The sequence below is a fragment of the Centropristis striata genome, chromosome 13 (genome assembly GCF_030273125.1).
Source record: "Centropristis striata isolate RG_2023a ecotype Rhode Island chromosome 13, C.striata_1.0, whole genome shotgun sequence".
NCBI lineage: Eukaryota > Metazoa > Chordata > Actinopteri > Perciformes > Serranidae > Centropristis > Centropristis striata.
Window position 1 is genome coordinate 9,467,544 of NC_081529.1, and position 16,506 is coordinate 9,484,049.

Consider the following 16,506-nt stretch of genomic DNA (forward strand, 5'->3'; position numbering starts at 1 on the left):
CTTCATAAAGTATGCGAAGCAAAATGGAAATAATGATCTTATATATCTGATATTTAAAGGATGCTTGGAATATTCAATCATAAAATAAGTTGATATCAAAAGATAGAGCACAGAAACTCACAGCAGCATTAAATAACATGGGAAATGAATGCGGGTCATTTTTGACCCATGTTGTGGATTAGAAGGGGTGTCAATATGTTGTGCATCAAAGGGTTAAAAACAGCCAAGCAGCCCAGTAACCCACCTTCTCTCCCGTCATGGCGAAGGGAGCGTTGAACCACTGTTCGAATGTGGTGCAGCTCTTGAAGATGGTGGGCAGGAGGAAGTTGAGCAGGGCCCAGAGCTCAGGCAGCTTGTTCTGCAGCGGGGTGCCTGTGAGCAGGAGACGGCGCGGGGCCAAGTAGTGAGTGTTGAGGACCTGGGTCAGCTTACAGTGGTGGTTCTTCATACGATGGCCTTCGTCCACAATCATGTACTTCCAACGAAGCTTTGAGAGGAGAAACGGAAGTTAGAAAGAGACACAAAAGCCTGAGAAACTGATCCAATCCAATCCACTTTAGTTATAAAGCACAATTTTAGCAAACACAAGGTTTCCAAAGTGCTGCACACACAATAAATAGATGTAGTAAACAATAGAACAGTAAAATGCAATAAGATAAAATGAATTAAAAATAGGATCAAACTAAATAAAATGTAAAATGTATTGCCCGCACAAAATAAAATATGCATGTGTACAAATAAAAACAAAAAATCATAAAATCAACATAAAATCAACACTCTACGTGGTGTTAAAAGCCAACGAGAAGAGGTGGGTTTTAAGAAGAGACTTAAAATGAGACAGTGAGGAGGCCTGTCTGATGTGCAGCTGCAATTCATTCCAAAGTTTCGGAGCTACAGTGGAAAAGGCTGGTTCCCCTCTGAGTTTCAGCCCAGCTCTGGTACTATCAGGAGCAGCTGGTCAGCTGACCTGAGAGAGCGTTTGGGAGAGTCGTGGTGCAGCAGCTCAGAGAGGTAACCACAACGATACATGAATTAGCTCGTTGTGTATGTAATCTAAAGCTGTGAGGCTGCTTCCTTACCTTTGCTAACACCTGCTTATCTTTGATGATGTACTCGTATGTGGTGAGGAGCACGTTGAACTTGCCGCTACGCAAGATGGGAACGAATGCGCGACGAGCAGCTGGAGACCCCTGAGAACAAACAGAAATGCTTTCAGTTTATGTTCACCAAGTCACTTAATGCACGATTGGCCTGTTATCGTCATGACAACACATCCCAGCGGGAGCCACTGACCTTGTAGGAGACTTTGACGACAGATGGGGCCCACTTATCAAACTCATAGACCCAGTTTGATAGAGTTCTAAAAACAAAAGAAACAGAAACTTTAACCACAGCTTCAATATCTGTAAAAATGCAAAAGGACTCCGACTTTTTAAAAGCAGTTTAAGGACTGATTTTTAAATCCTGGATGTTATCTAATACACTGTGCTCTTATTTTGAAATTACAGCAAAAGGAGCAGAGACCAGAAACTATGACCATCATTCATACTATTGGCTCATCATGTGAATACAGATACATGAAGTAGGTGTTGGGAACCCTCCTAGCATGCCTTTGGGCAATAGATTCATGGATCTAATTTTACATGTGAACCTGCAAATTAGTTTTCACCTTCTTTAACATTGCACTTCCCAAGGGCCCCTTTGGTTTTTATCTGGAGCTGTGTATATCTCTGCATATATTTATTCACTGATATTCATACTATATGCAACAACTTATTTAACAAGCTAAAATATATTTTCTGCAATGTGCAATAACTGTAAAGTGCAAAGTACTTTCAGGAAAACAAACAAACACAAAAAATATATATCAGTAATAAATGCCAATAGCAGAAATGTATGTATAGAATGTGTATATATGTGTCTGATTTTTTATATTCTTATTATGTCTTTTATATCCATGTGTCTGTATCTTGAGCTGCTGTGACAACTAAATGTCCCCACTGCGGGATAAATAAAGTCATAACTTATATCTTAATTATCTTGTCAGAGTAACATGTCCCAAGACCAAACCAAGCCTATTGTTGTGTCCTACTGTGTGAATTAAAAACTTGGCAAATGAAAACAAGGAGCATTTTGTTAACTAATAAAGGCCTGAAAAGAACAGTTTCATTTGAAATTCTAAAGCGAAATAGCAGAAATGTATGTCTAGAATGTGTATAGAATGTATGTATACGTCTTAATTTTTTATATTCTTATTCTGTTTTTTATATCTATGTGTCCATCTTGAGCTGCTGTGACAACTACATTTCTAAATAAAGTCATATCTTATCCTGTCTTATCTTAAGATAACTTTCATAGTTGAACCCATTATGAACAGAGGAGGTGTGTTGAAGCTTACGAGAGAGGTACGATGATGAGGAAGGGCCCGTTGAGGCGCTTGTACTCCATGAGGTAAGTGATGAGTGCGATGGTCTGGATGGTTTTTCCTAAACCCATCTCATCAGCCAGGATGCCATTCAAGTTGTTATTATACAGCGACACCAGCCACTCCAAGCCTTTGATCTGAGCAGGAACCGCTAAAGTTAGTGTCACTTTACTCGACTCATTAAACCATCCATTTGGTCTTTACAAATTAAAATTATTCTCCTATTCATATCATGTTTTGCTTGTATACCTGGTATTGCTTGAGCTGCCCGTTGACCAGCAGAGTGGACTGTTTGTCCACCTTCTCAGTGACAGCGTGAGCCACAGCGTAGTAGGACTGCAGGCCTCGGTTGAAGCTTGCATTACCGTACTCATCATCGACATCCTGCTTGGCGTGTCTGATGGAAGCAGAGGAGGGACAAAATTAGAGGTGGGGGGAAAAATCCATACAGCATAGTATTGCAATTTTAGTGTGGTATTATAATATTGATTCATGGCCGCCAAGTATTGACATTTAGCATTCTGGCGGCCGTCATTATTTTCAGGAATATACTGGAGATACTGGTATCATATGAAACTAGAAGAGCTAAGGAATCTACAGGCACCATGTTTGTCAGGTGTCGTGTCGAGAAGTTGTCGAAATAATGCTGCAAAGTTCGGCTTTTTTTATGTTTCATTTAAAAAAAAAAAATGAGCAGTGAAGCTTAAAGTTGCGGAAAGTTTGATAAAATGCTGCAGTTGTTGTCGTCCATACATGTTTGATATCAGTTCAGTTCAGTTTGACTGAATACTTTGTTGGTCAGTCTGTGGGTTTGACTCTCATTGTGGAGAAATAAAAAGACTGAAGTGAGATGAATAGACTGAGAATGTTCTCTTTTTTGACAAAAAATCTTATGTTGTGGACACAAAATGCAGTTAAACAGTTAAATCGCAATATATTGTATCTCAATACTCGCCATATTGCAAAATGCTTAAAATCGCAATAAAATTGTATTGTGACTCAAGTATCGGGATAAAATCATATCATGGGGCCTCTGCTGATTCACACCTCCAATGATTAACAACCTATTTTTTGTTCTCGTTTTTTCTCTTTCCCAATCTCTTCTTCTACTGTTTACAAGCGGATTAGGCTACAGCAATACATTACACTGCCATCTTCTGGCTAAAGTATGTTTACGCAGCTTTGTTTATTTGCTCTAAACCAGTTGATGAAACGTGTTCAATTAGCATTTTCTTAAATGCGGCATTTCAAAATTTCACTTCAAAATTCTACAATGTCATTTAGCAGACACTTTTATCCAAAGCGACATCCAATTGAGAGTTGGACTTTAATGGAAACATGTCTATTGAGTCAAAGATGGCACCAAAGCAGGGCATAATAACACTTAAATCTCAGTGGTTCCTTACTCAATGATGTGCATGACGTCCACTTCAGATACTTCTTCACTGTCAGGGTCAGGGATCTTCTTCTTCTCCTCTGCTGGAGTGGCAGAGGAATGAGGTTGCTCCTCTTCCTCGTCCTGACAAAAAAAACCCCAAGAAGATCAGAAAGTGTTCAAATAAATTACAATTGGCCCTTTTGCTGCAGAGATCACTGTGTCATGTACCTCCTCGTCCTCCTCCTCTTCTGAACCGCTTTCTTCACTATCTGAACGTGGCGCTACTTCGTATCTGAAGAGGAACAAAGTGTTTTTTTAACAAGGTTAGAAAACATCAACAGCGATTCAGCTTAGACTTTTCTTATCCCAGAGGACACACAATTATCTGAAACAAGGGTTTGATGTTAATACATGTAAGACACGATGGCCCTCATTTATCAAACCAGCGCAGATCTGAGTGTGTGTATGTATGTGTGTGTGTGTGTGTGTATATATTTATATATATATATATATATATTTATATATATATATATATATATATATATATATATATATATATATATATATATGAGTAATTCATTTATACATCGTGATATATAAAGCCTAATAATCTATATAATATCCGAATATTGCTATTATTATGGTGGAGATATATTATTCACCTCTTTACATTTACTAAGAATTCTATCCCAGTTAGAGGAGTGTGGGCAGCGCTGATAAATGCCGGCTTGCGTAGAAATGATCTTACGCACACTTTACGCTCACTTTCTGAAGTACGCTCGTTTGGTTAATGAGGGCCGATGAATTTAAAGCTGAATTCTACAGACAGTAAATCTCGACTTGACACTGACCCTGGGTTCATTTCCAGCCAGGTCTCCAGCTGGCCGGCCTTCGGTGCATCCATCCCAGTCAGGATCTTCCCACTGTCCACGTGGATGACCTTCACTGGGAGATCACTCATTTGACTGGTCTCATCTAAAGGCTGGGAGAGGAGAGGAGAGGAGGAAATAAAATGAATGCTGGAAAAAAACATGACCATGTCAACAAACTACACATTAAGATTATTAACCTGCTGAACCAGACCGCCGTTGTGGTGCTTTATTCAACATTGGATTTTTCAAAAAACGAATATTACTTGAATTTTTTTAAACCAGTGTTTCCTCTAGGATTTTTTTCAGCAGCGGGGGTAATTAAGGGTTAATGCCATTATTCCATCTTAATCATTGCATATTTTGAATGAATTACTGTAAAGGAGAATAAGGGTCTTCTGTGTTTTATTTAAGGCATCTCATTTTGACTGTCTTCTTGAAAATTCTGTGGTGGACTGTTAACACTGTTTTACTTTTTATTCTTTTATTTCCTATTTATCATTATATTTGTGTATGATTTATGAAGCTAAATGTTGATATGATGTAGCTAAATCATCTGAAAATAGAAGGAAATTGCAAGCCTGGCACATCACCCCCAGTAAAACCATGTGCTCTTTTACACTTTGGTTTCTATACAGAAACTTTTTACTCTTTTATTTCCTTTTTAACTCTAGCTCTGCTTTTAAATTTAGTTTTTTATTGTTGTTTATTGTTGTTGTCATTGTCGCTTTGGTCAACTGAGTTTGCTTTTAAATGTGCTCTATAAATAAACTTTGACTTGACACATCCATGTGCTCTTCTTTTGAAATAAGAGTAGCCGCTGCTACTGAATGAATATAGTGAATAATTAGAACATGTTACAATGTAAAATATTTGTTGACAGGCCTACCAGAAACTGTAAAAGCAGAAATTATATTCACTTTTTCAAATTACCGGTGACTTTATACAACACAAAATCCATTTCTGAGTTCTCCCTACTTCTAGCCATAAATGTGTTGTTTCCATAGAGGAGCAGTGAATACACAAGGCCACAGTGAGTAAAATGTGACAGCAGCAAATAAAAGGCCCTGAAGCTTCTTGAAGATCAGATCATTCCACTAATAATAATTCCACCGCAGCTCACCTCTCCATCAGGTCCAAGAGTAGGAGCTCCACCCTCCACATTCTCAGGCTTCTGAAATCAGAAAATAAATAAGTATATGTAGAAATGCAATTCAAAACGTACACAGAGATGCACAAAACGGGACAGTTTTAAGCATTTACCTTCTTTTTCTTCTTCTTTTTCTTCTCTTTGAGCGCTTGCACGGCTTTATGGGCGCGCACCAGCTCGGTGAGGTTGGCCACGTACTCGTCTGTCTGCTGCAGCAGGTACGCCAGGCGCTTGTCTTTCTTTTGGTCGATGAGTTTACGGTAGCCTTCTTCATCTTCAGCCTGGGGGAAGAGTCACAGAGATGCTCGATACTTGAGTTGGACTCAAACGGAAAAAAAAACTACACCCGTGTATTTCAGAAACCATCCTCCCACCACAGAATACAAGTTTCTATCACATAAAAACTTGTATTCTGCTGTCTCCTTCATAGATCTGAGTCTCACCATCAGCCTTCGCATTCTCTCCTTCTCAATGCGCTCGTTCTCTTTCTTCTGCTCGCGCTCAGTGTTGGCGTGATAGGTAGCGACAGCTTTGGTGGCCTTCTGGATCTTCGCTGTGATGGAGCGGTGGTACTCCTTGAAGTCCTTGGCATGCTGCAGGATGCTATTGAGGTATTCCTGTCGACAGAAGGACACACAAACACACCACTGTTGTTAGATTCTATTACTAATGTGAACATTAGCTCTTCATCAGCTCCTCTTTATCCTCGCGTTTTCAGTTTTTGCTCGATTTTTTTCTCTTTTTTGAGACTAACTAAGGCAAGTCATAACTAAATATACAAATGCACCAAAAATAGGACATTTCATGAGATAGAATCAGGGAAACAAGTCTTTCCCAGGTGTACCTGGTGTTTCTGGCGACGTTTACGCTCCTGTTCAATCTTCTGCTGCTTCTCCAGCTTCTCAGTGATGCGGGCTTCACGTAGAGACTGCCGTTTGCTGCGTTTGTAAGCTTTAGCGTTGAGGGCAGTTTCCAAAGCAGTGTCACGGCGCATGCAAACCACCACCTCCTGACGCAGCTGTCGGCACAAGAAGAGGACATTTTAAATACTGCGTCTACTCCACCGGGGAAAACGGATTAAAGTAGCACAATATGTGCCACGGTTGTTAACATTTCTTGCAGGTAACTCCGTGGCTACCTGTCTCTGGAAGTTGAGCAGCCTCAGGGCCTTGAGCTCGATGGTGGCCTTGGTGCGCAGGTCACCAGCTAAAGAGCCGGGCAGGTTCTCCAGCTCCTGGATACGGTGAGCAATACGAGCCTGGAGCCTGAAGAAAACACATTTAAACAAAAGATGGTTTAAAAAAGGACCTTGATAATACCAAGAACGTTTTTTTTTTTTGTTTTTTTTCTGTGCCGTCTGACCTGTACTCCCTCTCCTGGAGGATCTCCACTGGGTCCAGCCCGCGGGGCTTCTGGATGGGCGTTATGCGGTTCTGTTTCTGGTGAAGCATCATGGGAGGCGGCTGGGCGGGCTGTCCTGGGGACTGCGTCTGAGGGGGCATTACTGGGGAGGCGGCAGGGGGAACGGAGGGAGGAGCGGGAGAGGGTCTGCCAGTGGGCTGGGGTGGAATCAGCTTCTGAGGAGGGTTGGATGGGGCAGCAGCATTCACCATTGGTCCTGCACGAATCACAACAGGTCAGTTTTGCTGCATGTGCATATTAACATACAAAGTGCTGAATAGACTATAAGTTTACCTTCAGGCCATGATTTAGGGGGTCCGTTGGTGGGCGGGCCTTGCATACCTTGAGGAACTCCTGCAGGTCCAGGAGGCGCCATATTAGGACCTACCATACCTAAAACAAGAATTAGATTTTTCAGTTCATAAGTAAGACGAATAATACATTCATGGTCAGCCACTAGATGTCTCTGCTAAGCTAGAAAATATTCTTTCTTTCTGTGATATTCTACCAATATGTTGAGATATCATTTTGATGAAAGCTTCATTGCAAAATACACTAAATAGGTTTAACTTCACTCACCATGTGGTCTGTTGTAATTGGCCTGAGCTGGTCCTGGAACAGCTCCAGGCCCACCTCCAGGCCCTGTAGTGGGTGGCATGTTGGGCATTGGCTGCTGCTGCATCCCTGGCATGGGCCTCTTCCCCTGCACAGCCATCTGCAGGTGCTCCGGTAGCGGCTGACTGCGTGCCAGCATCTTGTAGGCCATAATCTGAGCCCTGAGCTGGTGCAACTGGTTCTGGTTGAAAGGAGCGGGTCCGCCTGCACCACCCGGTCCACCTACTGCACCACCGGGTCCCCCTGGACCCTGTGGACCCCCACGGTTAGGCTGAGCCATTGCCTGGTTAGGGTCCCCACTGCCCTCCATAGGGCCAGCACCGGGGCCAGAGGGACCTCCGGGCATCATGGGGCCAGAGGGAGGACCGTTTGCTGGGACAGGGCTTGGTGCGTGCTCTGAGCCTCCCAATGGAGAGGGGTAGCCTGGGGAAGACAGAACAGATGCACGATGGGTATGCTAATGGCACACATGCCTGAATGTATGTAAGATTAGCAAGAAACATCGAAGTATGAGCGGCCAGCTAAAATACACAGCGTCTCTTGAGCCCGTTATGGTACTTACGTTAAGGTACAATAAAGAGGAAGAAACGCAGGAGCTCGTAAATATAATGTACTGTAGAGAACATATTTAACACTAAAATATCAAATAGTATTAATTTGGCTCTGAATAAAACTTATACTTCAAAATACACCATTTATCCTAAAAAGAAACCGTAAAAACAGGCATTATGCTTGAAATGTGATCTTTCCGTCTTGGAACAGATAGTTCAATACTTGCGAAGCATAGCAACGTTTTTTTCCCAATATTTGAGTATAGATTCCATTTTATTCCAGTTTTTTAATTTAAGTGTTGTAATTGTGTTATACTGCTCAAAATACATTTTTGGGTTGTTCCCACTTCTTCCATAGAAGAACAAGACTTGTATATTGCAGTGAAATACAAGGCCACAGTGAGAAAAATTAAAAAAAACACACGAAAAAACAGTAATAAACAGGTGGAGGAGGTGTTTTGAAGTTTGGGGTTTGAAGGTTAAAAAACACTGAGTGGAAGAAGAAATGTTAACACTTACCCAAGAGTAGGGTCAATTAGAATATTGACTATAAACCAAGTACCATGTTTATTCTCTTTAGTTTAGGCTGCAGGTAAAAAAAATACACGACTTCTGAACAAACATTCTCAACAAGCACTCTCTCCCTATCGTGTCATATTGGTGTTTCTCCTTGTGCCTCTCTCGTCCTGTCCTCTTCTGCTTACTGACTGTGTGGTTTTGTAGATGCAGCTGCCTTTGTTGTTGTCTGAAAGGGGAAGCCCCTCAGCCCCGCCCCGCCCCTAACTACTGCTGTCTGCTCGCGCTGCCAAATGAGCAGCAGCACAAGAAGAGAAACCGGCTGGATGGGTACAGAGACACAGAGACACAGAGACACAGACACACAGACACACACACACACTGTATGTCTGCATGACCGAGTTATCTGTTCTTCTTGCGTGGAGCTTTTCAGGGATGAAAAGGAGACCCTAAATTCTAATCTGTCTTTACCCGCTGTGTGTTGACCATGCATCTTATTTGAGGATTCAAACTGACAACCTTCTTGAGGCATGCATATGCACTTTAGAACTAACAACACGGGCTACATTGAGCCCAATATTGTGCGTTATTACCTTGGGAATGTTGGTCCATTGGGCTTGGAGGGGGTCCCATCCCAGCGTGCCCCCCTGGTCTCATCCCCATACCCTTCATCTGGCTGTAGCGGGGGTCATCGGGCATTCCCTTCTCATGCATGGCTTCCATTGGCTGATTAAAAACAGATAATAATCATACATTAGCCCTCCTGTTATGTTTGTTTTCTTAAGAACAGCAACCTGAGGCATGTTAAATTATCCAAAAGTGTTAGAAATTAAAAAATCAAAATAAACATTGTTTATATTTCATTATTAACTCCATTACTAATGACTTCAATCAATATTTAGTGCAATGGTGTTCTTTACCTCTCACAGATCATGGTTCAATGAGGATAATTCACTTGTTTTCATAAAAAATTGCATGTTAAAACTTTTTTTAATGCACATTGGAAAGACCTACATATCGAATACAATGGTTTTACATGACATTGATTTTTTCCCATTTTTTTTGAAAAGATTCTTTTAACTTTTTTTTAAATAGATTTTTAAACTTTGAAATGGGTCAATTTGATCCACAACTTAAGAGCAGGGTTAAATACATTTCAATGTGAGGTTGGAGCATATATTTCACATTATTATAAAAAAATGAATTCAGTCAAACATAAAGTGACCACAGGATCACATCTGTAGTTAGTTATTCACAGAAGATGCTGTATGTAAACAACACCGCCACATATCTTTCTGTCATCAACCATGGCCAAAACAACCACTATTGTTGCATCGTGCTGGTTATGAACGTCCCAGATATGTCTGAAAACCAAACGCCATCATGTCTGGGTTCATAACATCATCTGGAGACATAAAGCACGGAGAACTACATCTAGATGATTTAGGCAACAGCGCTACAAACCCCAAATAAATAGATTTTGCTGTGATTTACTTACAATAAACAGATAAAAGGATGCTTAATAACTATATCTTGATGTTGAATTCATACTGCAAACGACTTTTAAAATGCTTGTTGATGAATGGATTTTAGATTGAGACTCTCGATACATTTTCTCAATACATTTTTGGGGGATTTGTGTCATTCACACTGAGCAACAAAATTACGTCCTGTATCTACACATTGACTTTGTATGCAATTTTGCCAAGCGAAAAATTTGCTTTGTTTTGTGCAAAAACACAATAAGTTTGTATACTGTAATGTTAAACATTTAAACTCAAAAAAAGGAACATAGGTGAAAAGTTATTCTGTACTGCGTAATCACAAAAAGTTTGACCAAAAGATGACAAAAAAAAGTTTCTGAATATACTTTTTTTTCCTGCCAAGAATGAAAAGAATTTAGGGGGAAAATGTTGCTGTACTTTGTGCATCTGGTGCATGTTGTCCTGAGGATATCCTGAGGGTCCCTGTGGAGGATGGGGGTGTCCAGATCCAGGAGGTCCTGGGCTGGGCCCCATCATGCTGTGGGCTGAGCCTGGAGAGGGACCAGGGCTCGGGCCCATCATGCCTCCCGGAGATGGCCCTGGGCCTGGGGAGGGTCCAGGCCGAGGTGTCCCTCCCATCGGGGGGTCAGGAGTGGACATCTCTCAGGGGAGACTGGGAATGTGTGCCAGCAGAAAGTACCCCTGTGAAGTGAAGAGAGAAGACAACGGGAATTAAGGTAATGTCCAGAATATCCATCTCAGAGCAGGGCCCTGTTCTTTAACCCTTTGATGCCCAACATATAAACACCTTCTAATGCACAACATGGGTCAAAATGACCTGCATTAATTCCCCATGTTATTTCATGCTGGCTGTGTGTTTGAATATCTTTTTTTATTTTATTACGACAGATCGTTATATCCTTTTTTTCTTTCATACTTTATAAAGAAAAAATAGTTTTTGTATTATTACATCAAGTTTACACACATGGGTCAAAAATGACCTTGTGCATTAGAAGCGTAGTGATACAAAAGGTGATACACTGAATTAACAATTTGAGTATATGTGTAACTATGTTAGTCTTATTTTTAAGGTTTAACTTTAAAAGAGTTGTTAGAACCACCAGATTACATTGGAAAATCACATATTTTAACATTTGAGACTTATTAGAGCCACCAAATAATAATTTCCATTGGAAAAAATACCAGTTTAACAAAATAGGATAGTTAATGTTTGTGTCTTCTTTGTCAGGTTTAAAATTGGTGAATAATTGGCTGACAACATATAAACAACTTCTAATGCACAACATGCGTCAAAAATGACCTTGTGCTTAGAAGCGTAGCGATTAAAAAAAAAAAAGTGGTTTTATTCAAAAAGTAAGAAATGTCAACAAAAAATTAGGATGTATGATGATCAAAAACAAGTTATTTGAGGAAAACCTGCAATACTGAATGATGAAATGAATTTATTGCAAAGATATAGAATATAAAAACTTAGTCGGGTCACTTTAGACCCATGTTGTCAAGGTAACTAAATCCTGTTACTCTCATCCAGCTAGTATGATTTTTTTTCTTGGACTGATTTTTAAATCCTGGATGTTATCTCGTACACTGTGCTCTTATTTTGAAATTACAGCAAAAGGAGCAGAGACCAGAAACTATGACCATCATTCATACTATTGGCTCATCATGTGAATACAGATACGTGAAGTAGGTGTTGGGAACCCTCCTAGCATGCCTTTGGGCAATAGATTCATGGATCTAATTTTACATGTGAACCTGCAAATTATTTTTCACTTTCTTTAACATTGTGAGATCAGGCATGGCCTTGGTGGAGGTCTGCACTTCCCAAGGGCCCCTTTAGTTTTTATCTGGAGCCGTGTATCTCTGCATATTTAACCTATTTAACATGCTAAAATATATTTTCTCCAACGTGCAATATCTGTAAAATGCAAAGTACTTTCAGGAAAACAAACACAAAAAATATATAAATAATAAATGCTAAGGCTGGGCGATATATCGATATGAAAAATATATCGATATATTTTTAAATGTGATATGGAATTAGACCATATTGCAAATGTTGATATAGTTCAATTTTTTTCTCTCTTTCTTTATATATAAATGCTGCCCTTACTATGGTTTGTCATATTTAGTTATTTTGTAATGATCCTTATTCTTTTCTCATATAAATATATTTATTTCAGAAAAAGATTGGCCTATTTTATTTCATAGGCTATTTTTATTTAAGATACTTTTTATTTAAATGTGCACTTTATGGAGCTTTGATTTTTTTTTTTTTTTAAAGGTACTCCTGTTGTAATACAGTATTTATGTTCATTTAAATAAACGGTTTCAATAAAACTACTTGTGACATGTCATATTAGGCTTTGACTTTGACTGAACATTTGCTCTCACTTTGCGGTAAAAATATCGGGATATAACGATATTCATATTTGAATATGACTTTTGGTCCATATCGCCCAGCCCTAATAAATGCCAATAGCAGAAATGTCTGTATATAATGTGTATGGAATGTATGTATATGTCTTATTTTTTATATTCTTGTTCTGTCTTTTATATCTATGTGTCTGTATCTTGAGCAGCTGTGACAACTAAATGTCCCCACTGCAGGATAAATAAAGTCATAACTTATATCTTAATTATCTTGTCAGAGTAACATGTCTCTAAGACCAAACCAAGCCTATTTTTGTGTCCTACTGTGTGAATTAAAAACTTGGCAAATGAAAACAAGGAGCATTTGTTACCTAATAAAGGCCTGAAAATAACAGTTTCAATTGAAATTATAAAGCGGGGAAAAATAGATGTTTCTAGCTATACAGCGTCTTAAATGAATACAACTTAGTGGCAATGTAAAATGTGATGTCAAAACAAAACAGCAATTATCAAATGACATTCCCTCAAAATGTTTCTAATCAGATTTTCTGACAGATTTGAGTCAGTTGATCCTTTTTATTATCAGTTTAGATGACATACTTATGTTTCACGATATCTCAACATAGGCCTTTGATTCCATCACAATATGCTGCCATTGGAAGACAATAAATTGTCATTTGGACTTATTACTTAGCTGCGAGCCGCATAAATTAAGTAGTTTTTTAATACAAAAAAAAAGAAAAAAGAAAATTTTTTAAATTTTCTTGCAGATATAATGAAAGAGCTGATCATCATTTTAGATGCAAACATGCAGATTATGGGGAAACCACCATGAGGATTGAAGTTAGGATAATTTTTGTAACAAAATTTCCAAAAAGAAGAGTTACCTATACTTAAATGTGATAAAAAAAAACATGAATAAAAATAAACATCTGTACACAAATAAACAATCAAAATGAAGTTTGAGAAAAATATTTAAACATAGATTAAACATTAACGAGTCTGTTAAAAGTGCAGCGGAGCCAAACAGCACTCAAGTTCACATTAAAATTAAAATCTGTCCTTTTAACATGTACAAAAAATATTTTTCACCATCGTTATCATTAGAAGATATGGCAGGGCCTTGGCAAAGATCTGCGTTCTCCAAGTGCCCTTCTAGTTATTAAAAAGGGAACAGTTTACACATGCCTATTTCACGGGACAATGATGGACCTGGACCTGACTTGCTGAGGTCCAGTCGGCTAACCACATATACAGACATGGAAAAAATGATTAGACCACCCTTTTCTTCAATTTCTTGTTCATTTTAATGCCTGGTATGACTAAAGGTACATTTGTTTGGACAAATATAATGATAACAACAAAATAGCTCATAAGAGTTTCATTTAAGAGCTGATATCTAGACATTTAACATGGTTTTCTTGATAAAAACGTATCTAAATGTCTATATATCAGCTCTTACATTAAACTCTTATGAGCCATTTTTGATAGTTATTATATTTGTTCAATTTTTTTTTTTACCTTTAGTTGTACCAGGCATTAAAACGAACAAGAAATTGAAGAAAAAAAGTTGTTGGTGTGCTCAGCAAGGTTATTATAGTTAACGATAACTAACGAAATAACCAAAACTAGAATTGAAAAAACATTTTTGTTAACTGAAATAAAAATAAAAACAAGAGTTTTTAAAAAAATGATACCTAACTGACTAACTGTATTATGTGGTTACAAAACTAACTAAAATTATAGTGAAAATGTCCTTAGTCCTTAATGTCGTTTCATCTTTGTCAACTTTTCATACATGATCCAGTGTTTCTATTAGAAAGAGGATTCTGTGAGTGAACCTGCAGGAACACATGGTAAATATGTTTACTGGGACTGGGATGTCTACACGCCAACCAAAATTTAAAACACCTGGAACTATAAGAGATAGTAACCTTATTGGGGCTAATATGGATAAGCAAAAGGAAATAAAGGCAACATGTATTATGACCTCTTTGAATCTGGCACCCAACAAACACCCCATTACAAAAAAACTAAAATGAACACTAAAACTAATAAAAACTAAACTAAAACTAAACCTTTTCAAAAAATAAAAACTAATTCAAACTAGCAAACTCACTCTAAAAACTAACTAAAATTGAAAAATTCACAACGAAATTAAATCTAAAACTAATGAAAAATCCAAAACTATTATAACCTTGGAAAGAAAGAAGAAAGCAGCTCTGTGTGGATCATTGTGTATGTTAATTAAGTATTTAAGCAAAGTGGTGCAACTATTGTTTTTTAAATATTTTGTTTGGTGCTTTGTGAAGGGCAAACCATACACAACATGCTGCTCTGTTGTTGTGTGAGCCAAAACAAAACCTCGAAACCACAATTAATAACAGGAAAGTGTTTGAATGTGCTTGTGCTTTCAAACATATCCAATCGTGAACCTTTGTTAATTCAAGCTCTGACAGATGGTCAATTGCTGAGTGGAACAAGATCATTCCCAACATATCAGACTTGTTAGCAACAAGTCAGGCACTAAAGTGATGAAACTATAAGCATCAAACACACAGTGGGTCAAATAAACTGTCACTTTATGGGTCACAACTATGGAAAAGAAAACATGCACACGAGGCTCTAATGAAGAAGATACTGCTCATACACAAACACACACAGGAGACGACTAAAACTCATCTGGTGAACAGTTTTTAAAAGTAGGAACTTTGTTGCTACAAGGTACAAACAAGTTACAGTAGGTTAGCTATTATTAGCATAGGTAGCTCTCCTAACGTTAGCCGGGCCTAGCCGGATTTAATAGTTAACGTTACATTGTGTCTGGTCACAAACAATAACCCATCATTTAAATCTCCTGTTTCACACAACGTGACACGTGTTTTCTGGTATTCACTAAACAGCCGGTTCGACCGTAAACGAACACTAAACAGACGGTAAAGCGACAAAGAGCCGACTCCGGCTAGCCTGCTAGCTCGGTTAAAGCCTGTATTGATGCCACAACATAAGCTGCCTAGCATGCTAGCGAGCTAGTCGGGCTAGCCTAGCCGGCCATGCTCTCCCAGGCCAATCGGGCAGAAAAATGTGTTGTTTTTGGAGATGTTTGTCGAGATGCGGCGACATGTGAAAGGTTAGAGCATCCTCATCGCCGGGCTGATTGATCCATCGCGCCTCCCGTACCCTTGGCTCGGTGCTCCGCTCTCACCACTTTTACTAAAACACTTTTCATTCATTGACGCTGCCGCGCCACAGCAGCGCCACAGTCATGTCGGTCTCATCGCTTTATCCACAAAAAACACCGTATAAAACCACATGGATTCTCTGAAAAACCAGTGCAAAACACAGATAAAACTCCCTTGAAGTGAAAACTAAATTATATTTGACTTACACGAGTGGTGATCGCTGATGTTTGAGTCCTCACCGGTTGCAACGTCTCTTGGTTTTCCTCCTAGCCAGAAACAAAGAGCGACCTACCCAGTCGGTTTTTTTCCTCCACCCCCCTCTCTCTCTCTCTCTCGGTAGATTGTATCGCAGGGACCGGCCTGTCGGCTCTGCAGCGCCCCCATCCACCGTCTGCCCAGCGAGGGCTGCGTTAACAGGCAGGAATGAAAGAGCCAGAGGCCGCCGTGGGGGATGGGTGCTGTGGGAGAGACAGATCAGTCAAGAGCGCTTTTATTTCCATGTGAAAATACTACAATAGGTGCAAGAAATATATTTTAAATA

The 16,506-nt window shown here is 39.2% G+C and overlaps 1 protein-coding gene across 2 annotated transcripts in view; it reads right to left on the minus strand.

The window, feature by feature from the left end:
• Positions 1-16,506, minus strand: part of smarca4a (SWI/SNF related, matrix associated, actin dependent regulator of chromatin, subfamily a, member 4a) — a 31,882-nt gene extending 15,376 nt beyond the window's left edge. For both annotated transcript variants that reach the window (XM_059347701.1, XM_059347700.1), the window contains exons 1-19: positions 16,172-16,506; positions 10,828-11,091; positions 9,499-9,631; positions 7,803-8,261; positions 7,518-7,616; positions 7,185-7,440; positions 6,961-7,087; positions 6,667-6,840; positions 6,266-6,439; positions 5,936-6,103; positions 5,796-5,846; positions 4,655-4,785; positions 4,032-4,095; positions 3,832-3,944; positions 2,675-2,822; positions 2,399-2,562; positions 1,294-1,360; positions 1,080-1,190; positions 245-487 (exon numbers count right to left, since the gene is read on the minus strand). In XM_059347701.1, the coding sequence (XP_059203684.1) occupies positions 245-487; positions 1,080-1,190; positions 1,294-1,360; positions 2,399-2,562; positions 2,675-2,822; positions 3,832-3,944; positions 4,032-4,095; positions 4,655-4,785; positions 5,796-5,846; positions 5,936-6,103; positions 6,266-6,439; positions 6,667-6,840; positions 6,961-7,087; positions 7,185-7,440; positions 7,518-7,616; positions 7,803-8,261; positions 9,499-9,631; positions 10,828-11,049 (2,904 nt within the window). In that variant the 5' untranslated portion in view covers positions 11,050-11,091; positions 16,172-16,506. The remainder of the gene's footprint in view (positions 1-244; positions 488-1,079; positions 1,191-1,293; positions 1,361-2,398; positions 2,563-2,674; positions 2,823-3,831; positions 3,945-4,031; positions 4,096-4,654; positions 4,786-5,795; positions 5,847-5,935; positions 6,104-6,265; positions 6,440-6,666; positions 6,841-6,960; positions 7,088-7,184; positions 7,441-7,517; positions 7,617-7,802; positions 8,262-9,498; positions 9,632-10,827; positions 11,092-16,171) is intronic.